Source organism: Gavia stellata, chromosome 41 (assembly GCF_030936135.1).
Source record: "Gavia stellata isolate bGavSte3 chromosome 41, bGavSte3.hap2, whole genome shotgun sequence".
NCBI classification, from domain to species: domain Eukaryota; kingdom Metazoa; phylum Chordata; class Aves; order Gaviiformes; family Gaviidae; genus Gavia; species Gavia stellata.
The window spans coordinates 329041-353892 of NC_082634.1; the positions used below are offsets into that span (position 1 = coordinate 329041).

At 72.9% G+C, this 24852-nt stretch overlaps 3 protein-coding genes across 3 annotated transcripts in view; all 3 read right to left on the reverse strand.

The window, feature by feature from the left end:
* The window catches only part of RYR1 (ryanodine receptor 1), a 68338-nt gene extending 63774 nt beyond the window's left edge, over nucleotides 1–4564 (reverse strand). Inside the window, 4 exon segments of the mRNA XM_059833152.1 lie at nucleotides 368–388; nucleotides 473–577; nucleotides 1873–1992; nucleotides 4520–4564. Of these exon segments, the coding sequence (XP_059689135.1) occupies nucleotides 368–388; nucleotides 473–577; nucleotides 1873–1992; nucleotides 4520–4564 (291 nt within the window).
* Nucleotides 4565–9802: 5238 nt separating this feature from the next.
* On the reverse strand, nucleotides 9803–16128 carry SPRED3 (sprouty related EVH1 domain containing 3). The gene is made up of 3 exons (XM_059833153.1): nucleotides 15958–16128; nucleotides 12732–12904; nucleotides 9803–10322 (listed from the first exon to the last, which is right to left on the reverse strand). The coding sequence occupies exons 1-3, from the start codon at nucleotides 16126–16128 to the stop codon at nucleotides 9803–9805; spliced, it is 864 nt and encodes a 287-aa protein (XP_059689136.1).
* A 5276-nt stretch (nucleotides 16129–21404) lies between these two features.
* Nucleotides 21405–24357, reverse strand: PSMD8 (proteasome 26S subunit, non-ATPase 8). Its single transcript, XM_059833172.1, has 7 exons — nucleotides 24259–24357; nucleotides 22735–22807; nucleotides 22528–22630; nucleotides 22274–22439; nucleotides 22088–22188; nucleotides 21903–22014; nucleotides 21405–21804 (listed from the first exon to the last, which is right to left on the reverse strand). Exons 1-7 carry the CDS (start codon nucleotides 24337–24339, stop codon nucleotides 21667–21669), a joined length of 774 nt encoding a protein of 257 aa, XP_059689155.1. The 5' UTR covers nucleotides 24340–24357; the 3' UTR covers nucleotides 21405–21666.
* Between the last annotated feature and the right edge of the window lie 495 nt (nucleotides 24358–24852).

Genomic DNA, 24852 nt, shown 5'->3' on the forward strand with positions numbered 1-24852 from the left:
TGGGGTTACCTGTGTGTCGCACAGCTCTCGTGTCGGGGTACCCCGTGCATTGCATGGCCCTCGTGTGAGAGCTGTGTTGGGGTGCCCCGTGCAACACATGGCCCTCGTGTCGGGGTACCCCCGTGCGTCGCACACCCCTCGTGCCGGGACAACCCCCTGCCCTCGTGCGTCGCACGCTCCGCGCTCACACCCGTGGGGCTGCAGCGGGATCCATGCGGAGATGGGGGCTGGGGGGGGCGGGGGGGGGCACCCCTGGGTCCATGCGGGGGGGGGGAGGGGGGGCAGAGCCCCCCCGGACACTCCGGGGGTGCGGAGGAGGACGAAGATGAGATGAGGAGGGGGGGCACTGCACCACAGCGGCACCTACCCACTTGTCCAGGTCGAGCCCCTGGGGTGGGCGTGGGGGGGAGAGAGAAGAGGGGGGTCAAGGGGGGCGGGCCCCCCCCCGGCCCCCCGCGCCCCCCGCACCCACCTCGGCACCGGCCTCGGGCCGTTGGCCAACATCTCCTGCAGCGCCCGCACCGAGAGCGACTGCTCCAGCACGAAGCAGCAAGACGGCCAAGTCGGGGGGCACGTTCTGGGGGGAGAGGGGGGTCGGGGGGGGCACGGGGGGGCGGCGCGGGTGTCCCTGCGGGGGGGGGAATCCAGGGACCCCCCGTGCCCCCCCATACCCCCCACCCACCCCACCTGGGCGTTGGAGGTGGGCTCCATACACCCCCATACCCCCCCCCATGGCCCCCCCGTGCCCCCCACCTGGGCGTTGGAGGTGGGCTCCATACACCCCCCCCCGTGGCCCCCCCCCATGCCCCCCCATGTCCCCCCCCCTCGGGCGTTGGAGGTGGGCTCCCATACCCCCCCCGTGCCCCCCCCATACCCGCCCCCCCCCGGGCGTTGGAGGTGGGCTCCATACACCCCCATATCCCCCCATACCACCCCCATGGCCCCCCCATACCCCCCCCATGGCCCCCCCCATGGCCCCCCCCCACCTGGGCGTTGGAGGTGGGCTCCATACACCCCCATACCCCCCCCCATGCCCCCCCCATACCCCCCCCGTGCCCCCCCCATGGCCCCCCCCCACCTGGGCGTTGGAGGTGGGCTCCATACCCCCCCATGCCCCCCCCATGGCCCCCCCCATACCCCCCCCGTGCCCCCCATGGCCCCCCCCCATGGCCCCCCCCCCACCTGGGCGTTGGAGGTGGGCTCCATACACCACCCATGGCCCCCCCATGGCCCCCCCCATACCCCCCCATGCCCCCCCCCATGGCCCCCCCCCACCTGGGCGTTGGAGGTGGGCTCCATACCCCCCCGATACCCCCCCCCATGGCCCCCCCATACCCCCCCCATGGCCCCCCCCATACCCCCCCCATGGCTCCCCCCCACCTGGGCGTTGGAGGTGGGCTCCATACACCCCCATACCCCCCCCATGCCCCCCCCGTGCCCCCCCCCACCTGGGCGTTGGAGGTGGGCTCCATACACCCCCATACCCCCCCCGTGCCCCCCCCATGGCCCCCCCCCACCTGGGCGTTGGAGGTGGGCTCCATACACCCCCATACCCCCCCCATGCCCCCCCCGTGCCCCCCCGTGCCCCCCCATGGCCCCCCCCCGTGCCCCCCCCCGTGCCCCCCCACATGGCCCCCCCCGTGCCCCCCCCGTGCCCCCCCCCCACCTGGGCGTTGGAGGTGGGCTCCATACACCCCCCATGGCCCCCCCATGGCCCCCCCCATACACCCCCATACCCCCCCCGTGCCCCCCCCGTGCCCCCCCCGTGCCCCCCCCCACCTGGGCGTTGGAGGTGGGCTCCATACACCACCCATGGCCCCCCCATGGCCCCCCCATACCCCCCCCATGCCCCCCCCATGGGCCCCCCCCCACCTGGGCGTTGGAGGTGGGCTCCAGCGCGCAGAGGCGGTTCCCGAAGCCCTCCGCCGTCAGACAGAGCTTCAGCTGCTCCCGCAGCAGCGCCGCCGTACACTGCAGCACCACCTCGTCCTCCTGCGGGCACCGCGCTCAGGGGGGGCCGGGGGGGCTCCCCCCAATGGGGACCCGGGGGGGGCTCCCCATGGGGGGGGGGGGCACCCCATGGGGACCCGGGGGGGGGCACCCCCCAATGGGGACCCGGGGGGCTCCCCATGGGGCGGGGGGGGCACCCATGGGGCGGGGGGGGCTCCCCATGGGGACCCGGGGGGGGGCACCCCCCAATGGGGACCCGGGGGGGGGGCACCCCCCCATGGGGACCCGGGGGGCTCCCCATGGGGCGGGGGGGCACCTATGGGGCGGGGGGGGGGCTCCCCATGGGCCGGGGGGGGCACCTATGGGGCGGGGGGGGCACCCCATGGGGACCCGGGGGGGGGCACCTATGGGGACCCGGGGGGGGGCACCCCCCAATGGGGACCCCACATAGGGCCGGGGGGGGCACCCCATGGGGCGGGGGGGGGCACCTATGGGGCGGGGGGGGCTCCCCATGGGGACCCGGGGGGGGGCACCCCCCAATGGGGACCCGGGGGGGCTCCCCATGGGGCCCGGGGGGACACCTATGGGGGACCCGGGGGACCCCACATAGGGGCCGGGGGGGACACCCCCCAATGGGGACCCCTGCAGGTGACAACCCCCCATGGGGGACAGGACCCCCGGGTGACCCCCCCATAGGGGCCGGGGGGGACACCCCCCCATGGGGGACAGGACCCCCGGGGTGACCCCCCCATGGGGACCCGCGGTGACCTCCCATAGGGGCCTGGGGTGACCCCCCCATGGGGACGGGACCCCCCCCATGGGGACCCCTCAGTGACCCTCTGGGGACGGGACCCCCGGGAGGGACCCCTGGGTGACACCCCCGGGGACAGGACCCCTGGGTGCCCCCCACCCCATAGATCTGTAGGGGGGGACAGGACCCCTGGTGCCCCCCACCCCATAGATCTATAGGGGGGGACGGGACCCCTGGGTGACCCCCCCCGGGAGGGGACGGGACCCCTGGGTGCCCCCCACCCCATAGATCTATGGGGGGGTGACTGCAGCGTCCGCCCCCCCCGCCCCCCCCCCACCTGCTCCCGTCGCTCCGGGCCCGGGGGGGGGGGGGGGGGGGGGGCGGATTCCTCCCGCGCGCCGGGAATGGCACCGGCCCCGCCCGGGGGGGGAGGGGGGGGCGGGGGGGCCGCCTGGGGCCCGGGGGGGGGGGGTCGCTCCGTGCCTCAGTTTCCCCGGGGGGGCAAATCCCCCCCCCAGCCCAAATCTGCTGAGCTCAGCATTTCCCACGCCCCCCCCCCCCCCCCCCGCGGGGTCACACCCGGACACGGGGGTCCTTCCCCTCCCCCCAAGGACACCGCCTCGTCCTTGACCCCCCCCCCCCGCCCCCCCCATCCAGGCGGCCGCTCCCGGGGGGGGGGCGGTTATTAACGGCATCTCCCCCCCCCCCCCCCCCGGGGGGTCCCAGCCAGTTTTGAGGCCAAACTGGGAGGAATTGGGACGAGGGACGAACTGGGCCACCCCCCCCCCCATCCCCCCCCCCCGGGGGGGCCCCAGCGGCGCCCTGCCCATCCCCCCCCGGGATCTGTTTTCGCCCCCCCCCCCCCCGCAGCTGCTCCCCGCCCCCCCCCGGCTTTGCCCGTTGCTTTTTTTGGGAGCGCACGCGGCCCCGCGGGACAGGTGGGGGGCCCCCCCCCCCCATCCCAGTCCCTCCCAGTGCTCCCAGTTCGGGCTGGTGTGTCCCCCCCCAGACAGCCCCTCCCGGTCCTCGCTGCCCCCACCGGTGCCTGTCCCCCAGTTCCCCCAGTGCTCCCAGTTCCGAGCCCCCCCGTCTCCCCAGACCCCCCCGCCTCTCCCCCCAGTATCCCCCAGTTCCCCCATTCCCCAGTGCCCCCCCAGTTCCCCCAGTATCCCCAGCCCTGTCCCCCAGTCCCTCCAGACCCCCCCGCCTCTCCCCCAGTATCCCCCAGTTCCCCCATCCCAGTCCCCCGAGCCCCCCAGTATCTCCTCCCAGTCCCCCCTGTGCCTGTCCCCAGTGCTCCCAGTTCCCAGATCTGAGCCCCCCCATCTCCCCAGACCCCCCAGCCCCGTCCACCCAGTATCTCCCAGTTCCCCAGTGCCCTCCCAGTATCCCCCCCCAGTATCCCCAGTCCCCCAATGCTCCCAGTTCCCAGACCCCCCCCAGTATCTCCCAGTTCCCCCATTCCAGCTCCCCAGTGCCCTCCCAGTATCCCCCCAGTACCCCCAGTCCCCCTGTGCCTGTCCCCCAGTTCCCCCACTGCTCCCAGTTCCCCCCGCCTCCCCCCCAGTATCTCCCAGTTCCCCCATTCCCCTCTCCCCAGTGCCCTCCCAGTATCCCCCCCCAGTATCCCCAGTCCCCCCAATGCTCCCAGTTCCCCAGACCCCCCCCAGTATCTCCCAGTTCCCCCATTCCCCTCTCCCCAGTACCCCCCCACCAGTTCCCCCCAGTTCCCCCAGCCCCGTCCCCCCAGTATCTCCCAGTTCCCCCATTCCCCTCTCCCAGTACCCCCCCCAGTCCTCCCAGTATCCCCCCACTCACCGTCCGCAGGAACTGGACATCGTCCTCACCGTCGGCTTCGGCCATGTCACCAGTGGGTGCCGGTCCCGAGTGGGCGCCGGGGACCCGTCACCAGTGGGTGCCCGTCCCGAGTGGGTGCCGGTCCGAGTGGGCGCCGGGGACCCGTCACCAGTGGGTGCCGGTCCCGAGTGGGCGCCGGGGTCCCGTCACCAGTGGGTGCCCGTCCCGAGTGGGCGCCGGGGACCCGTCACCAGTGGGTGCCCGTCCCGAGTGGGCGCCGGGGACCCGTCACCAGTGGGTGCCGGTCCCGAGTGGGCGCCGGGGACCCGTCACCAGTGGGTGCCGGTGCCTACTGGTGGCGTGTCCCCCCCCGCCCCGCCCCGGCCGCGGGTGGGTGCTGGTCCCGGGTGGGTGCCGGTCGCGGGTGGGTGCTCCCGCGTGGGTGCCGCTGCCCGTGTCCCGCCGCCGCGGGGCTCCGCCGCCTCCCGGAGCGCTGGCCCGGCCCCGCGCCACGTAACGGGGAGGGGAAACTGAGGCACAGCCCCCCGCGGGGCCCCCCGCGAGGAGGGGGGGGAGTCCCAGTTCAGCCCAGTACGGCCCAGTTAGGGACGGGCGGAGCCCGGGAGCCACCCTCTCCCCCGCCCCTAATTACCCCCCGCGCTAATGAGGGCAGCCGGGGGGTGGGGTGCCGTGGGGCCCAGGTGGCTGCGGGGGGGGGGGGGACACACACACCCCAGGTGCCCCCTGCGACCCCCAAGTGCTGAGAGAGGGGGTGACCCACAGCATGGGCACCCCCATAGCATGAGGGGACCCACAGCATTGGGGTGACCCACAGCATCGGGGTGACCCACAGCACGGGGACCCCCATAGCACGAGGGACCCCACAGCACAGTGACCCCCAGCATGGGGGGGACCCCCAGCACGGGGACCCCCATAGCATGAGGGGACCCACGGCACAGGGACCCACAGCACAGTGACCCACGGCATCAGGGGGACCCACAGCATTGGGGGGGACCCACAGCACGGGGACCCCATAGCACGAGGGACCCCACGGCCCAGGGACCCACGGCGTCGGGGTGCCCCACAGCATCAGGGTGACCCACGCTGCGGGGTCCCAACGGCATGGGGTGCCCCACAGCGCGCTGAGCCCAGGTATCAGGGTGCCCCACAGCACAGCGTGCCCCATGCCACGGGGGTCCCCAGGGGGTCCCCAGAGGCGGCCTTGGGTGGGGGGGGAGATCCCCATGGGATCCCCATGGGGGATCCCCTAAACTGGGACCAGTCTGTGCCGCAAACTGGGGCCAGGCTGTGCCCCCTCCCTGTCTCCTCCGCTGCCCCCCAACTGGGAGCAGCTCTGCCCCCAACTGGGACGGAGCTGTCTCCTCCAATACAGGCAGCTCTGCCCCCTCCCCAAACTGGGACCAGTCTTGCCCCCCAACTGGGACCGGGCTCTGCCCCCCAACTGGGACCAGGCTCCCCCCCCAGTCCCCCAACTGGGACCAGTCCTTGTCCCCAACTGGGTCCCCGTGGGGCTCCCCCGGAAGAGCGTTGGGCAAGAGGGGACGGGAGGGGAAGTGCCACAGTAGGGGGGGGCACTGAGGACGGGGACACCCGTGGGCCAGACCCACGGCGACGCTATGGGGCCAGACCCACGGTGACCCTATGGGCCAGACCCACGGCGACGCTATGGGGCCAGACCCACGGTGGCACCCTGGGCTGGCCGGGGGGGTCCGGCCGCCTGGGCCCCGGCTGAGCGGGGTTGGGGGGTGCCGCAGGGGGGTCCCAGCCAGGGGGCCGTGCCCCACACCGCGGGGGCTGGGGGGGCCGTGGCCGGTGTGGGGCTGGGGGAGCTGCCGTGGGCCTGCAGCCCCGACCCGCTGCTGGAGCGCTGCCTCGACGCCGTCGGTGAGGGCCCAGGGGCCCGGGCACCGCCACCCACGGGTGCCACGGCCACTGCGTGCCACGTCTCCCGGGGCACAGCGTCCCCTTGGGCACCACGTCCCCCCAGTGCCACATCTCCTCTGGGTGCCACTGGGAGGAGCTGGGGGGGCACTGGGATGCACTGGGAGAGGCTGGGAGGGCACTGGGATACTCTGGGAGGGACTGGGGGGGCACTGGGAGGAACTGGGAGGCACTGGGAGGCACTGGAATGCACTGGGAGAGGCTGGGAGGGCACTGGGATACTCTGGGAGGGACTGGGGGGGCACTGGGAGGGACTGGGAGGGACTGGGGCAGCACTGGGCTGTGCTGGAAAGGGCCTGGGGGGGCACTGGGAGGAGCTGGGGGGGCACTGGGATGCACTGGGAGAGGCTGGGAGGGCACTGGGATACTCTGGGAGGGACTGGGGGGGCACTGGGAGGCACTGGGAGGCACTGGGAGGCACTGGAATGCACTGGGAGAGGCTGGGAGGGCACTGGGATACTCTGGGAGGGACTGGGGGGGCACTGGGAGGGACTGGGAGGGACTGGGGCAGCACTGGGCTGTGCTGGAAAGGGCCTGGGGGGGCACTGGGAGGAGCTGGGGGGGCACTGGGATGCACTGGGAGAGGCTGGGAGGGCACTGGGATACTCTGGGAGGGACTGAGAGGAACTGGGGGGCACTGGGATACACTGGGTGGCACTGGGAGCACTGGGTGGCACTGGGATATACTGGGTGGCACTGGGAGCACTGGGCAGCACTGGGTGGCACTGGGATACACCGGGTGGCACTGGGATAGAATGGGTGGCGCTGGGATATACTGGGCGGCACTGGGATACACTGGGTGGCACTGGGAGCACTGGGCAGCACTGGGATATACTGGGCGGCACTGGGATACACTGGGTGGCACTGGGAGCACTGGGTGGCACTGGGCAGCACCGGGCGGCACTGGGATACACTGGGAGGCACTGGGTGGCACTGGGTGGCACTGGGAGCACCGGGCGGCACTGGGAGCACTGGGAGCACTGGGAGCCCCGGGCTGGCGCCCGCAGGCCCCGGCAGCGCTGGACGCGGCGCAGCCCAACCGCCCGCCCGGCGGCCGCCTCGACCTGCCGACGCTGCGCCGCCTCTACCAGCACGCGCTCGAGCTGCGGGCGCTGCAGCGCCTCGCGCCCCCCTTCCGCGCCCGCCCGCAGCTGCTGCGCCCGCTGGCCGTGAGCGGGGCGACGGGGGGGCTGCGCGGCGCAGGGGCCGCGTGCCAGGGGGCCGGCGAGGGCGCATGCGCGGGTGCATGCGAGGGCGCGTGTGAGGGTGCGCACGAGGCACAGGGGCTGCGTTGGAGGGGGCATGTGAGGGCGTGCATGAGGTGCAGGGGCTGCATGCAAGGGTGCCTGCAAGGGCGCGTGTGAAGGTGCAGGCGAGGGTGCGTGTGAGGTGCAGCGGCTGCATGTGAGGGTGCAGGCAAGGGCGCAGGCAAGGGTGCATGCGAGGTGCAGGGGCCACATGCAAGGGTGCATGTGAGGCAGCGCAGGGGAGCGTGCAAGGGTGCCTGTGAGGGCGCATGTGAGGTGCAGGGGCTGCATGGGAGGGTGCATGTGAGGCAGTGCAGGGGGGGCATGCGAGGGTGCCTGCAAGGGTGCACGTGAGGGTGCGTGCAAGGCGCAGGGGCTGCATGCAAGGGGGCCTGTGAGGGTGCATGTATGAGGTGCAGGGGCTGCATGCGAGGGTGCACGTGAGGGAGTGCGAGGGGGCATGCAAGGGTGCATGTGAGGGTGCACACAAGGCGCAGGGGGGCATGTGAGGGTGCAGGGGAGGGTGCAAATGAGGCGCAGGGGCTGCACGCGAAGGTGCCTGCAAGGGAGCATGGGGCGCATGCCAGGGGGCACACAAGGGTGCCTGCGAGACCCTCGTGCAAACCCTCGTGCAAGGCCCTTGTGCAAAGCCCTCGTGCAAACCCTCGTGCCAAACCCTCGTGCCCTGACCCCCCCTGACCCCTGACCCCTGACCCTCGTCTCCGCAGGAGCGGCCCCGGCTGCTGAAGGAGACCCGGGGGGGTCCCCCCAATTAACGTGCCCGCCCGGCCGCCTGGGGGCGCTCGCCTGGCTGGGCCCCTTACTCCCTGCCCGGCACCGCCCCCTCCCCGCCCCGATTGGCGCCGGGCGGCCGCCAATCAGAGTTTCGCTTTCGTTATCCCCCCTCCTCGCCGACCAATCGGCGTCGCCCTTTCGGTAGCACCGCCGGCCAATGGGGGCGCGCCTGTTCCCGCCTTCACCCGCTGAGCACCGCCCCCCAGCCCGGCGGGAGGCGGTGCTCCGGCCGCCAATCAGAGCGTCCCTCCAATCGGGAAGGAGGGGCGGGCCCTGGCGACGGTTGCTATGGGCGCAGAGCCACGTGGAGGAGACCCGCGTTAAAACCCCCCTTTAATGGCAGCGGAGCGAGGGGCGGGGCACTGACCGGGCTGGCCCCGCCCCCGGCGAATAAATTAACATAAATTATCACAGTCACTAAATTAAGGGGGCGCGGGGGGGGGGTCCCGGGGGGGCTTAGGGGGTCCCCGCGCCGGCACACGCCGGTGCCACGAGCCCCCCCTCGCGCCGCGACTCGGTGCGCCGCGGCGTCTCTGCGCCGGCACAGGCCACCGCCACGAGTCCCGGTGCCACGGGCGTCCCCGCGGCGGTGAGCGCCGGTGCCGGGTCTCGTGCACCACCGGCGGCCCCGTGCCGGCACGTGCTGCTGCCGTGAGTCCTCCCACCGGCGGCATCCCCATGCTGCTGTGCGCCAGTGCCATGAGTCCTTGCGCTGTCGGCATCCCTGTGCCGGCATGCGTCACCGCCACGAGTCCTCGCACCGCCGGCCTCCCCATGCTGGCATGCATCGCTGCCGCAAATCCTTGCACCAGCGGTCTCCCCGTGCCGGCATGCGTCACCGCCATGAGTCCTCATGCTGCCGGCCTCCCCGTGCCGGCACGCATCACCGCCACGAGTCCTCGCACCGCCGGCCTCCCCGTGCCGGCATGCCTCACCGCCACGAGTCCTCGTGCCGCCGGCCTCCCCGTGCCGGCATGCATCGCTGCCGCGAATCCTTGCACCAGCGGTCTCCCCGTGCCGCCCTGCATTGCCGCGAGTCCTCACGCCACCGGCCTCCCTGTGCCGGCACGCATCGCTGCCACGAGTCCTCGCGCCGCCGGCCTCCCCGTGCCGCCATGCTCCGCTGCCGCAAGTCCTCGTGCCGCCAGCTTCCCCACGCCGGCACGCGTCACTGCCACGAGTCCTCCCAGCGCCGGCCTCCCCGCGTCGCCGCCACGAGTCCTCGCGCCACCGGCCTCCCCCCGCCGCCCCGCTCCGCCGCCGCCAGTCCCGGCGCCGTCCCCTCGCCGGCACCGCCCTCTCACCGGGCGGCCTTGTGTCGGCCGCCGCAGCAGCCGCAGTGGCCGCCGCACCAGTGGCAGGCGCGCAGGGGCGGGTAGCAGCAGAGGCAGGGCACCAGCAGCGCCAGGGCGGCGGGCGCCAGCCAGCGGGCGCAGCAGTGGGGGTCCCCCGCGCCGCAGGAGCAGGGCGCCGAGAAGTCGCCCTCGGCGTCGGCCAGGCAGTGGTAGAGGAGGCTCTCGGCGCACCACATGCAGCTCAGGCGGCGGACGCAGCGGCCGGCCGGATCCGGCGCCTCCCGGCACTGCCCGCGGCCGTTCTCCTCCCGGCTGAAGACCCCCCGGCAGTAGACGCAGCGGGAGGGGGCTCCGGGCGGGGGGTCCCCGTGGATGCGGCAGGAGGGGGACCCCTTCGGATCCTTCTGGAAGCGGACGTGGGCGGCGGTGGCCCCCCCGGGGTGGCGGTAGTCCTCGTAGCCGCGGGGGGTGCGGGGTTGCCGGGGCGGGGGGGGGGGTCTCCGGCTCCTCCGGGTCCCCCAGCGGCTGCGGGTGGGGGATGGGGTGTCGGGGGGGGCACCCCAAAATGGAGCCCCCCCCAAAAAAGGGGCATGAACTGGGACCTCAAACTGGGACCCCCCCCCCCAGCACCAGCACCCCAAACTGGGACCAGCACCCCAAACTGGGACCAGCACCCCAACCAGCACCCTGAACTGGGACCCCCCCAACCACCAGCACCCCAAACTGGGACCAGCACCCCAACCAGCACCCTGAACTGGGACCCCCCCAACCACCAGCACCCCAAACTGGGACCCAGCACCCCAACCAGCACCCTGAACTGGGACCAGCACCCCAACCAGCACCCCAAACTGGGACCCAGCACCCCAACCAGCACCCCAAACTGGGACACCCCCAACCACCCGCACCCCAAACTGGGACCAGCACCCCAACCAGCACCCCAAACTGGGACCAGCACCCTGAACTGGGACCAGCACCCCAACCAGCACCCTGAACTGGGACCCAGCACCCCAAACTGGGACCAGCACCCCAACCAGCACCCTGAACTGGGACCCCCCCAACCACCAGCACCCCAAACTGGGACCCAGCACCCCAACCAGCACCCTGAACTGGGACCAGCACCCCAACCAGCACCCCAAACTGGGACCCAGCACCCCAAACTGGGACCCAGCACCCCAACCAGCACCCTGAACTGGGACCCCCCCAACCACCAGCACCCCAAACTGGGACCAGCACCCCAACCAGCACCCCAAACTGGGACCCAGCACCCCAACCAGCACCCTGAACTGGGACCCCCCCAACCACCAGCACCCCAAACTGGGACCAGCACCCCAACCAGCACCCCAAACTGGGACCAGCACCCCAAACTGGGACCTGACCCCCCCCACCACCACCAACCAGCTCCTTGACCCGTGACCCCCAACCCCAACTGGGAGCCCAAACTGGGCCCCAGCACCCAAACTGGGCCCCCCCGGCACCCACCTGCCCACCCAGGGGCTCCCCCGGGGGCCGGTAGCCGGTGGCCGAGGACTCGCGGGTGACGATGGTGAGGGGGGCGGGGGGCGGTTCGGGGCGCGGGGACGCCGGCGGGGAGGGGGGGGGCGGCTCTGGTGTGGGGCTGTGGCCCCCCACGTCCCCCCCGTCCCCCGCCGAGGAGGAGGAGGAGGAGGAAGATGGGGAGCCTGGGGGGAGACGGGGGGGTCGGGGGCCGCGGGGTGAAGGGGGTCCCCAGGCCCCTCTGCCCCACGGTGTCCCCATGCCCCAAAGTGTCCCCAATACCCCACGGTGTCCCCAACCACCCCAATGCCCCACAGTGTCCCCAATACCCCACGATGTCCCCAATACCCCACGGTGTCCCCAACCACCCCAATGCCCCACAGTGTCCCCAATACCCCACGATGTCCCCAATACCCCACGGTGTCCCCAACCACCCCAATGCCCCACAGTGTCCCCAATACCCCACGATGTCCCCAATACCCCCCGGTGTCCCCAACCACCCCAATACCCCACGGTGTCCCCAATACCCCACGGTGTCCCCAATACCCCCCAGTGTCCCCAACCACACCAATACCCCACAGTGTCCCCAATACCCCATGATGTCCCCAATACCCCACGGTGTCCCCAACCACCCCAATACCCCATAGTGTCCCCAATACCCCACGGTGTCCCCAATACCCCACGGTGTCCCCAACCACCCCAATGCCCCATAGTGTCCCCAATACCCCACGGTGTCCCCAATACCCCCCAGTGTCCCCAACCACACCAATACCCCACAGTGTCCCCAATACCCCATGATGTCCCCAATACCCCACGGTGTCCCCAACCACCCCAATACCCCATAGTGTCCCCAATACCCCACGGTGTCCCCAATACCCCACGGTGTCCCCAACCACCCCAATATCCCATAGTGTCCCCAATACCCCATGATGTCCCCAATACCCCCCGGTGTCCCCAACCACCCCAATACCCCACGGTGTCCCCAATACCCCTCGGTGTCCCCAACCACCCCAATATCCCATAGTGTCCCCAATACCCCATGATGTCCCCAATACCCCACGGTGTCCCCAACCACCCCAATACCCCACGGTGTCCCCAATACCCCATAGTGTCCCCAATACCCCACGGTGTCCCCAACCACCCCAATACCCCATAGTGTCCCCAATACCCCACGGTGTCCCCATACCCCACGGTGTCCCCAACCACCCCAATACCCCATAGTGTCCCCAATACCCCCCGGTGTCCCCATACCCCACGGTGTCCCCAACCACCCCAATACCCCATAGTGTCCCCAATACCCCATGATGTCCCCAGTACCCCACGGTGTCCCCAACCACCCCAATACCCCATAGTGTCCCCAGTACCCCCCGGTGTCCCCACGCCCCCCGGTGCCCCCCGGCCCCCCAGGGCGTCCCCCCGCCCGGGGGGTCCCATGGGTGCCCACCCGCGGCCAGGGCCTGCAGGGCGCCCCGCACGCCCCTGCGGAAGGCGCCGGCGTCGGCGGGGCTCTGGAAGGTGAGGCCGAACCGCCGCCCCCCGACGCGCCAGTGGTGGAAGGTGGGGGTCACCTCGTTGTACTCCAGGTCCCGCCGCAGCGCACACTCCAGCGTGGGCTGGGGGGCACCGTCAGCCCCGGCCCCATGTCACGGCCCTGTCCCCACGGCCCCTGTCCCCATGTCACAGCCCTGTCCCCAGCCCCTGTCCCCAGCCCCGTGTCACGGCCCTGTCCCCACGGCCCCTGTCCCCATGTCACAGCCCTGTCCCCATCCCCTTGTCCCCTGTCCCCAGCCCCATGTCCCCAGCCCAATGTCACAGCCCTGTCCCCATCCCTGTCCCCATGTCACAGCCCTGTCCCCATCCCCACGTCCCCTGTCCCCATGTCACGGCCCTGTCCCCAGCCCCTTGTCCCCTGTCCCCAGCCCCACGTCCCTGTCCCCACGGCCCTGGCCCCATGTCACAGCCCTGTCCCCATCCCCTGTCCCCAGCCCCATGTCACAGCCCTGTCCCCATCCCCTTGTCCCCTGTCCCCATCCCCATGTCCCCATCCCAATGTCACAGCCCTGTCCCCATCCCTGTCCCCATGTCACAGCCCTGTCCCCACGTCCCCTGTCCCCAGCCCCTTGTCCCTGTCCCCACGGCCCTGGCCCCATGTCACAGCCCTGTCCCCATCCCCTGTCCCCAGCCCCGTGTCACGGCCCTGTCCCCACGTCCCCTGTCCCCATCCCCTTGTCCCTGTCCCCATGGCCCCGGCCCCATGTCACATCGCTGTCCCCATCCCTGGCTCCATGTCACAGCCCTGTCCCCATCCCCTTGTCCCTGTCCCCCTGTCCCCAGCCCCACATCACATCCCTGTCCCCATGTCCCCTGTCCCCATCCCCATGTCACAACCCTGTCCCCATCCCCTGTCCCCAGCCCCATGTCACAGCCCTGTCCCCATCCCCTGTCCCCATCCCCATGTCACAACCCTGTCCCCACATCCCCTGTCCCCATCCCCATGTCACAGCCCTGTCCCCACATCCCCTGTCCCCAGCCCCATGTCACATCACTGTCCCCATCCCTGTCCCCATGTCACAGCCCTGTCCCCATCCCCTTGTCCCCTGTCCCCATCTCCCTGTCTCCAGCCCCACATCACATCCCTGTCACCATCCCCTTGTCCCTGTCCCCATGTCCCCTGTCCCCATCCCCATGTCACATCGCTGTCCCCTGTCCCCATCCTTGTGTCCCCTGTCCCCATGTCACAGCCAGCACCGTCCCTGTTCCCATGTCCCTCACCCCTGTGTCACCGCCCCAGTCCCCATCACCCCATCCCTTTGTCCCCAGCCCCATGTCACATCCCTGTCCCCCACCCCTGTCCCCATGTCACAGCCCCTGTCCCCCTGTCCCTGGGCCCATGTCACAGCCCTGTCCCCATCCCCTTGTCCCCTGCCCCACATTCCCTGTCTCTGTCCCCAGCCCCATGTCACATCCCTGTCCCCCGTCCCCGTCCTCCTGTCTCCAACCCAATGTCACACCCCTGTCCCCTGTACCCATTCCCCGTCCCCATCCCCATGTCACATCCATGACCCCTGTCCCTGTCCCCCTGTCCCCAACCCCATGTCACACCCCTGTCCCCCATCCCCGTCCCCATGTCCCCAACCCCATGTCACATCCCTGTCCCACATCCCTGTCCTCCTCTCCCCAACCCCGTGTCACATCCCTGTCCCCATGTCCCCAACACTGTGTCACACCCCTGTCCCCCATCCCCATGTCCCCAACCCCATGTCACATCCCTGTCCCACATCCTGTCCCCATGTCCCCATGTCCCCATGTCCCACCCCTGTCCCCCATCCCCGTCCCCATGTCACACCCCTGTCCCACATCCCTGTCCCCATGTCCCCATGTCACATTCCTGTCCCACATCCCTGTCCCCATGTCCCCACGTCCCACCCCTGTCCCCCATCCCCGTCCCTGTTCCCTGTCCCCATGTCACACCCCTGTCCCACATCCCCATCCCCATGTCCCCATGACACATCCCTGTCCCCATCCCCGTCCCCATCCCCTGTCCCCATGTCCCCATGTCACACCCCTATCCCCCATCCCCGTCCCCTGTCCCCATGTCCCCATGTCCCCCCGTCCCACATCCCCATCCCCATGTCCCCATGTCACATCCCTGTCCCCATCCCCGTCCCCGTCCCCTGTCCCCATGTCCCCCCCGTCCCCCATCCCCGTCCCCATGTCCCCATGTCCCCCCCGTCCCCCATCCCCATCCCCATGTCCCCATGTCCCACCCTGTCCCCTATCCCCTGTCCCCTGTCCCCATGTCCCCCCCCGTCCCCCATCCCCGTCCCCATGTCCCCATGTCCCCCCCGTCCCCCATCCCCGTCCCCGTCCCCATGTCCCCATGTCCCACCCTGTCCCCATCCCCGTCCCCATGTCCCCATGTCCCCCCCCTGTCCCCCATCCCCGTCCCCCGTCCCCATGTCCCCATGTCCCACCCTGTCCCCATCCCCGTCCCCATGTCCCCATGTCCCCCCCGTCCCCCATCCCCGTCCCCATGTCCCCATGTCCCCCCCGTCCCCCATCCCCATCCCCGTCCCCATGTCCCCATGTCCCCCCCGTCCCCCATCCCCGTCCCCATGTCCCCATGTCCCACCCCGTCCCCCATCCCCGTCCCCGTCCCCATGTCCCCATGTCCCCATGTCCCCCCCTGTCCCCCATCCCCGTCCCCTGTCCCCATGTCCCCATGTCCCCCCCGTCCCCCATCCCCGTCCCCATGTCCCCCCCCTGTCCCCCATCCCCCATCCCTGTCCCCATGTCCCCATGTCCCCATGTCCCCCCCCTGTCCCCCGTCCCCCATCCCCGTCCCCGTCCCCATGTCCCCATGTCCCCCCCGTCCCCCATCCCCGTCCCCATGTCCCCATGTCCCCATGTCCCCCCCCTGTCCCCATCCCCGTCCCCATGTCCCCATGTCCCACCCTGTCCCCCATCCCCGTCCCCATGTCCCCATGTCCCCATGTCCCCCCCCTGTCCCCATCCCCGTCCCCATGTCCCCATGTCCCACCCTGTCCCCCATCCCCGTCCCCATGTCCCCATGTCCCCCCCCGTCCCCCATCCCCGTCCCCATGTCACAGCCGGGTCCCCCGTCCCCCGGTGGCACCCCGGGCTGTCCCCCCGGTCCCCGCCCTACGGCCTGGTCCCGCAGCCGCTCCCCGCGGATGAGGTACTGCCGCTGGCGGTGGCCGTCCTCGCGCCGCCGGGCGCTGGTGACCGTGACGTGGCTGAGGCCCCCCCCGCGCGTGGGCACCCACCCGCCGCTCGAGTCGTCGCGGGTCATCACCACGGCGCGCACCCGCAGCATGTGCCTGGGGGGACACGGGCGGGGGGGTCAGCCCGCCCCACGCGGGACCCCCCACGCGTGGGACCCCCCGAGGGACCCCCCTATGCATAGGAACCCACCGAGAGGACCCCCCCCGAGGGACCCCCCACGCGTGGGACCCCCCCACACACATAGGACCCCGCCGAGGGGACCCCCCCGAGGGACCCCCCCACGCGTGGGACCCCCCCGAGGGATCCCCCCACACATAGGACCACGCCGAGGGGACCCCACTGAGGGACCGCACCCCACGCGTGGGACCCCACCGAGGGACCCTCCCCCCCGAGGGACCCCCCCACGCGTGGGACCCCCCCGAGGGACCCCCCCACACACATAGGACCCCGCCGAGGGGACCCCCCCGAGGGACCCCACCCCACGTGTGGGACCCCCCCACACAAAGGACCCCCCCGAGGGACCCCACCCCACGCGTGGGACCCCCCCAAGGGACCCCCCTATGTATAGGAACCCACCGAGGGGACCCCCCCGAGGGACCCCCCCACACACATAGGACCCCGCCGAGGGGACCCCACCGAGGGACCCCACTTCACACGTGGGACCCCCCCACACAAAGGACCCCCCCGAGGGACCCCACCCCACGCGTGGGACCCCCCCAAGGGACCCCCCCTATGTATAGGAACCCACCGAGGGGACCCCCCCGAGGGACCCCCCCACACGTGGGACCCCCCCCCCACATAGGACCCTGCCGAGGGGACCCCCCCGAGGGACCCCACCCCACGCGTGGGACCCCCCCGAGGGACCCCCCCCACGTATGGGACCCACCGAGGACCCCATTCCACACGTGGGACCCATCGAGGGACCCCCCCTCACATGTGGGACCCACCGAGGACCCCACCCCACACCCCCCCGAGGGACCCCCCCACGCGTGGGACCCACCAAGAGACCCCACCGAGGGACCCCCCCCACACGTATGGGACCCACCGAGGACCCCACTCCACGCGTGGGACCCCACCGAGGGACCCCACTTCACACGTGGGACCCCCCCACGCATAGGACCCCCCCGAGGGACCCCGCCCGTGGGGTGAGGACCCGGGTGGGCGCCCCCCCCCCCCCGCCTCGCGCGCGCACCCGTGACATCACCACGCGTTGCCATGGCAAACGGCGGTGCGGCGGGGATGGGGGGGGGGAGCAGGGACCCCCCCCGGACCCCCCCGCCCCTCCCCCCCTGCAGGCCGGGGTGGGGGAGGGGGCCGGCCCGCGCCCCCCCCCCCGCCCTCAGTGGGGCCGGGATTGTTGGGGGGGGGGGGGGGCACGTGACTCGGGGGTCTGTCCCCCCCCTAAACACGGGGGGGGCGCGGCGGGGGGAGGGGGCACGGCCGGACCCCCCCCCTCCCCCCCCCCGCTCCCCCCTCCCCCCCCCCGATTCATGAATGGCTCCGGACGCCCATTCACAACGGCGGCGCGCGCCCCGGGGGGGGGACGGGACCGGGGGGGGGGGGGGCGTTCATTCAGCAAACCCCCCCCGGTCCCGCGTGGGGAGGGGGCGGCGGGGACCCCCCCCCCCTTAAAACGGGGGGCACAGCGCGGCCCCCCCCACCCCGTGAAGCGGCCCAGAGCGGGGGGGGGGGGTGTGTGTCCCCCCCCGAGGGAAACCGGTCCGCGCCCCCCCCGCGGAACAGCGCTTTTCCACGCGGGAAATGTGGGTGTACCCACGCGGGGGGGGGGGCGCTCATCCCGTCCCCCCCCGAACCCCACAGCCCCCCCCCCCCCCCCGCGGGACCCCCCCCCCCCCCCAAGGCGCTGTCCCCCCGTCCCTCCGCCGCGCGGGGGGGCCCCACGCGTGTCCCGCCCCCCCCGGACCCACTGACCGCGGCGGCGCGTGCGGACGGGCTGAGCCGCGGAGCCGGAGCTGCGCTGCCGCCGGCGCCGCCGCCCGGTCCTAGTGCCCCTCTGCCGGGGGGGGACACACACGGGGACGGCCCCGGGAACGGCCCCCCCCGCCCCGCACCGGACGCGCGGGTCCGTGTGTGTGTGTCCCCCCCCCGCAGCGGCCGTTGCGGTCGTTGCCACCCGCCGCGGAGGGAGCGGGGGTGAGTGGGGGGGTTTGGGGTGCGGGGGGGGGGGGGGCAGGCGGCAGCCGCTGCCTCAGTTTCCCCAGGCGAGTCTCCCCCCCGGGGGGGGGAGCGGAGGGGATTGGGGGTGCGGCGCGCGCGGGGGGGCACCCCGTGCCTCAGTTCCCCCCCCCCATTCTCCCCACTCCGGGGGGGTGAAGCGGCGCAGCACAACCCCCATACGAGACATCAGAGCATCCCCCCCCCCCGCAGGTAGACCCGCCCGCAGCGCCCCCCCGCGAATGGGCAACGTTCAGGCGGAGCCGACCCCCCCTGAGCCCCCCGAGCCCGGGGGGGGCCCCCCGCTGCCCCCCCCCGAGGCGGTTGGGGGGCCGTTGGCGCAGCCCCCCCCGGGCCGGTGGGGCAGTCTCCGCCCCACGGCCGCGGGGGGGACTGGGCCGCGAGGGGGCGCCCCACCCGGAGCCCCCCCGGGGGGCCCCGCCGCTGCCGGGGGGCTCAGGGGGAGCGCGGGGGCCCCCCCGGGGGGCAGCAGCCCCCAGGGTGAGGCGAGCGGGGGGGACAGTGGCCCCCCCCGGGAGCCCCACAGCCCCCACCCTGCTATGGCCACCGGCCAGCGCCCCGTGGCCACCATCCAGCGCCCTGTGGCCACCATCCAGCACCCCACAGGCAACGGCCAGCGCCCCGTGGCCACCATCCAGCGCCCCGTGGCCACCATCCAGCACCCCACAGGCAACGGCCAGCGCCCCGTGGCCACCATCCAGCGCCCCGTGGCTGATGTCCAGCGCCCCGTGGCCAATGTCCAGCACCCCACGGGTGACGGCCAGCGTCCTGTGGCCACCATCCAGCATCCCGTGGCCACCATCCAGCGTCCTGTGGCTGATGTCCAGCGCCCCGTGGCCACCATCCAGCGCCCCGTGGCTGATGTCCAGCGCCCCGTGGCCAATGTCCAGCGCCCCACGGGTGACGGCCAGCGTCCTGTGGCCACCATCCAGCACCCCGTGGCCACCATCCAGTGCCCTGTGGCCACCATCCAGCACCCCGTGGCCACCATCCGGCACCCTGTGGCTGATGTCCAGCACCCCGTGGCCACCATCCAGCACCCCACGGGTGACGGCCAGCGTCCTGTGGCCACCATCCAGCATCCCGTGGCCACCATCCAGCGTCCTGTGGCTGATGTCCAGCGCCCCGTGGCCACCATCCAGCGCCCCACGGGTGACGGCCAGCGTCCTGTGGCCACCATCCAGCGCCCCGTGGCCACCATCCAGCGCTCCACAGTGGACCTCCAGTGCCCAGCGGCTGGTGGCCAGCACCCCACGGTCGGTGTCCAGCACCCCACGGTCGGTGTCCAGTGCCCCACGGAGGCCACCCAGCGCCCCATGGCCACCAAACAGCGCCCCACGGCCACCAAACAGCACCCCACGGTTGACATCCATCGTCCCAAGGTTGATGCCCGATGCCCCACAGATGCCACCCAGCGCCCCACGGTTGCCACCCTGTGCCCCACAGCCAACGCCCCCCAGCTCTCCGTGGCCACCACCCCGTGCCCCATGGCCAATGCCACCCCGCGCCCCACGGCCACCACCCTGCGCCCCACGGCCAATGCCACCCCGCGCCCCACAGCCACTACCCTGCGCCCCACAGCCTCCACCCTGCGCCCCACGGCCAATGCCCCCCAGCTCTCCGTGGCCACCACCCCACGCGCCATGACCAATGCCACCCTGTGCCCCACAGCCACCACCCCACACCCCACATCCAATGCCATCCTGTGCCCCACGGCCACCACCCCGCGCCCCACGGCCAATGCCACCCCACAACCCACAGCCAATGCCACCCTGCGCCCCACAGCCAATGCCACCCCGCGCCCCACGGCCAATGCCACCCCGTGCCCCATGGCCAATGCCACCCCGCGCCCCACGGCCACCACCCTGCGCCCCACAGCCAATGCCACCCCACGCCCCACGGCCACCACCCCACGCCCCACGGCCAATGCCACCCCGCGCCCCACAGCCATCACCCCACGCCCCACAGCCACCACCCCACGCCCCACAGCCAATGCCACCCCGCGCCCCACGGCCACCACCCCGCGCCCCACGGCCAATGCCACCCCGTGCCCCACAGCCACCACCCTGCGCCCCACGGCCAATGCCACCCCGCGCCCCACAGCCACCACCCTGCGCCCCACGGCCAATGCCACCCCACGCCCCACGGCCACCACCCCGCGCCCCACGGCAAATGCCACCCCACGCCCCACGGCCACCACCCCGCGCCCCACAGCCACCACCCCACGCCCCACAGCCAATGCCACCCCGCGCCCCACGGCCACCACCCCTCCGCCGCCGGCGGAGATGGCGCGGATCGTGGAGCTCCTGCGCTCCGTCCACCTCCAGCCGCGCCCCCCCGGGTCCCCCCCGTGGCCCCTCGTCACCTTCCCCTTCCAGGGGGACAGCCCGGTGCCCCCGGGGATCTTCTGCCCCACACTGACCCCCCCGGAGGGGGCCGCCACAGGGCCCCCCCCGCCCCCCCCCACTTTTGGGGGGCCCCCCCAGCGCCGCTCCCCCCCCCGGGGGAAGGCCAAGGGGGTGGGGGGCCGCGTGAAACCCCCTCTGGGGGTGACCACGGCCCCCCCCGGCCCCGGGGCTGAGCCCCCCGAGGGGCAGAAAGAGGGGGGGCCCCCCAAGGCCCCGGCGCAGCCCCCCCCGCCCCGCTGGCCCCCCTTCCAGGTGGGGAGCTCCTGCCCGCGCCGCTGCCGCTGCCAGCACCGGGACCCCCCCCGGCTGCCCAGGAACGTCGCTGCCTGGTGAGTGGGGACCCCCAAAAAACTGGGGGGGGGGCGGAGGTGTTTCAAAGGGACCCCCCCACTTCTCACCCACCCCCAAAACAGGGGGGGGGGCAAAACCACGCAGGGCGCTGGGGGAGGGCAAGAGTGGCAGCCCGGGGGGGGAAATGGGGGGCGGGGGGAGGTTTTGGGGGGCTGGGGAGGTTTTGGGGGGCTGACCCCCCCCCCCGTGCCCCCCCCAGGCTGTCCCCCTCCGCCAACCACCTGGCCGAGCCCCCCTGGGTGGCCACCCTCATCCTGGCCGGGTCCCTGGTTGCCGTCAGCGAGCGCCTGCTGGCCCCCCCCGAGGAGGAGGAGGAGGAGGAAGGAGACGCCTGAGCGCCCCCCCCCCAAAACCGTCTGTGCCCCCCACTCTGCCCCACAGCACCGACCCCCCCCGCGGCAGCACCCACAGCTCGAAGAAGCCATCGCTTTATTGAAGGGGGCACAGAGCCGCCCCCCTCCTCCCGAAAAAGGGGGGGCGGGGGGCTCCCCACGAGCCCCCCCCTCCCTCCCGCGGCGACGCAGCCGCCTCCAACCCTTTAAATACCTTAAAAAACCCACCCCGGACCGCGGAGAAGTGCTGGCGACGGGGAAATAAAGGGGGGGGACACCCCCATAAGCGGAGGGGGGGGATGTGGGGGGAGCTGGGGGGGGGTAAAGGGGTTCCCCCCCCCCCTAAACGATCATCTCCAGCTGCCGCGCGTACTCGATGACCTGCTTGGCCAGCTCGGTGGAGGGGATGGTGGCGTCCTCCGGCTTCTGCTGCCGGCTGCTGAAGCTGTAGTAGTTGTTGGGACCCAGCACCCAACCGCGCTGGAAAAAAAACGGGGGGGGGAGGAAAAGAGAGGGTTTTGGGGTGCCCCCCGTTTTTTGGGGGGGTGGGAGAAGGTGGGGGAACCCCCTCAAGGCACCTTCTTGGCGTAGTCGGTCATTTTCTTGGCGGTGGTGAAGAAGAGGATGCGGGTGGCCTCGTTGAAGAGGATTTTCTCGTAGGCTTTCTCGATGCAGCCGGCGATTTCGTCCCTGGGGGACGCACGGTCACGGGGGGGGGAGACGGGGACACGGGGGGGGGCTCGGGGACATGGGGGGGGCTCACCGGATGGTATCCAGCAGGATATCGATGAAGAAGGTGTAACTCTCCGCCGGGATGTTGCCTTTCGCCAGGAAAACCTTGTTGTAGCTGCCCTCCATCAAATACTGCGGGAGAGGGGAGAGGTGGCACCCCGAGGACCCCCAAAACAGCCCCCCCCAACCAAAAAACCAACCCCCGAGGGGGGGGGACCTGCTCGAGGGAGACGGGGTGTTTGATGTAGACGTTGCTCTGGATCTCCTTGGCCGGCAGCCGCTCCAGCTCGGTGTGGAACTCGGCCACCCGGTTCTGGGACAGCAAGAAGAGCAGGTTCAACCCCAGCAGCTGGTGCTTGTAGGCCGACTCCGGCAGCTCCTCCCTGGTTTGGGGGGGGGAAAGGGGGGGGCTGTTAGCAGCGGGGAGAAGAGGGGGGGGCCCTTAACCCCTCCCCGTCCCCCCCAGCTCACTTGTAGTCGAAGTAGTAGCACTTGAGCTGAGCCATGTAGCGCTCGAAGGAGGGGATGTCCTTCTTCAGGATGCTCCACTGCGCCCCGATCTCCAGGATATCCCCTGCGGGAAGAGAAAAGGGGGGGCGGCAAAGCGGGGGGGGGCAAAGGGGAGCCCCGGGGGGGCCGCCGGCGCCGTTGTCCCCCCCCCCCGGAGCGGACACTCACTGGCGAGGATGAGCTGCTGCTTCGTCAGTTTGGTGCCGGTGGTGGGCAGAAAGTTGAGCTCCAGCAGTGCCAGCTTGGGGGGGGCAACGGGGGGGGTATGGGGAGGGGGGGGGGCACGGTCAGAGCCGGGGGGGGGCGCGGGCAGAGCCCCCCGGGGCGGGGGGGGGGCGCGGGCAGAGCCTGGTGTGCGCCCCGGCGGGAGGGCTGCCGGGGTTAACCGGTGTTTACGGCGGCTGCGGGAAGTGGGGTGCCCCGGGGGGGGGGCGGGGGGGCTCCTGACTCACCCCCCCCACGGTGTTAATTAAAGCGTCCGGGTGACGAGGGCTCAGCCTGCCCCCCCCCAACCCACTCAGGGCCCCCCCCACATTCCCAGGGACCCCCCGGCCCCAGGGACCCCCCTCATTCCGAGGCCCCCCCCCTCACCCCCAGGGACCCCCCCCATTCCCAGGGACCCCCCTCACTCTCAGCACCCCCCTCCCACTCCCAGGACCCCCCCCTCACTCCCAGGGACCCCCCCCTAATCCCAGGGACCCCCCCTAATCCCCAGGGACCCCCCCCTCATTCTGAGCCCCCCCCCGGCCCCAGGCCTTCCCCCCACTCCCAGGGACCCCCCTCACTCTTGGGCCCCCCCCTCCCCCTCCCAGGCCCCCCCTCATTCCCAGGGACCCCCCCACACTCTCAGCCCCCCCTGACCCCCCGGGCCCCCCCCCACTCCCAGGCCCTCCCCACCCCCAGGGACCCCCCCCATTCCCAGGGACCCCCCTCACCCCCAGGGACCCCCCCTCATTCCGAGACCCCCCCTCACTCCCAGGCCCCCCCCCCCCAATCCCAGGGACCCCCCTCACCCCCAGGGCCCCCCCTCACCCCCAGGGACCCCCCCATTCCCAGGGACCCCCCCCAATTCCACGGCCCCCCCTCATCCCCCGGGCCCCCCCTCACTCCCAGGCCTTCCCCCACTCCCAGGGACCCCCCCTCACTCTTAGGCCCCCCCAATCCCAGGGACCCCCCTCCCAGGCCCCCCCCTCACCCCCAGGGACCCCCCCCTCACCCCCAGGGACCCCCCCCATTCCCAGGGACCCCCCCCAATTCCACGGCCCCCCCTCACCCCCCGGGCCCCCCCTCACTCCGAGGCCTTCCCCCACTCCCAGGCCCCCCTCCCTCACTCTTAGGCCGCCCCCCCCTCACTCCCAGGCCCCCCCACCCCCAGGGACCCCCCCCATTCCCAGGACCCCCCCCATTCCCAGGGACCCCCCCTCATTCCGAGACCCCCCCTCACTCCCAGGCCCCCCCCCCAATCCCAGGGACCCCCCTCACCCCCAGGGCCCCCCCTCACCCCCAGGGACCCCCCCCATTCCCAGGACCCCCCCCAATCCCAGGGACCCCCCTCACCCCCAGGGACCCCCCCCATTCCCAGGGACCCCCCCCAATCCCACGGCCCCCCCTCACCCCCCGGGCCCCCCCTCACTCCGAGGCCTTCCCCCCCCCGCCCGGGCCCCCCCCGGGCCCCCCCCGGCCCCGCCGCACCTTGAGGCGGCCGAGGGCCTCCCCGCACTTGCTGAGGTTGGGGCTCTTGCGGCTCCACTCGCCCTTCAGCTGCTCGTACATCCCCGCCGCCGCCTTCAGCCCCCCGCGCCCTCCGCCCCGTTCAGCACCACTCCGCCGCCGCCATCGCCGTGAATCGGCACCCGCCCGCGCGACGCCCCGCGGCCGCCGCGCCACACGGCCGCCGCCGCGCTTGACGGCCGCCGCCGCGTCGCCCTGGCAACGCCGCCCGCGGCAATCGCGCCGCGGGGGCGGGGCTTCGCGGGGAGCCCCACCCACCACCCACCCGCCACACACACACACACACACACACCCACACACCCACACCCACCCGCCCGCCCGCCCGGGGCGGCGCATGCGCAGAGGGCGCGCTGCGCCCGCGGGGCGGCGGTGGGGCGTGACGTCACGGCAGCGTGACGTCACGGCGTCAGCGGGGCGGGGCTGCCGAGGCGGGGGGCGACGTCACGGGCGGGACGCCCAAAAGGGGCGGGCGGGTGACGTCACGAGTGGCGGGGTGATGTCACAGGCGGGGCCGAAGAGGCGGTGGCGGGGGGGGGCGGGGGGGGAGGTGGCGGT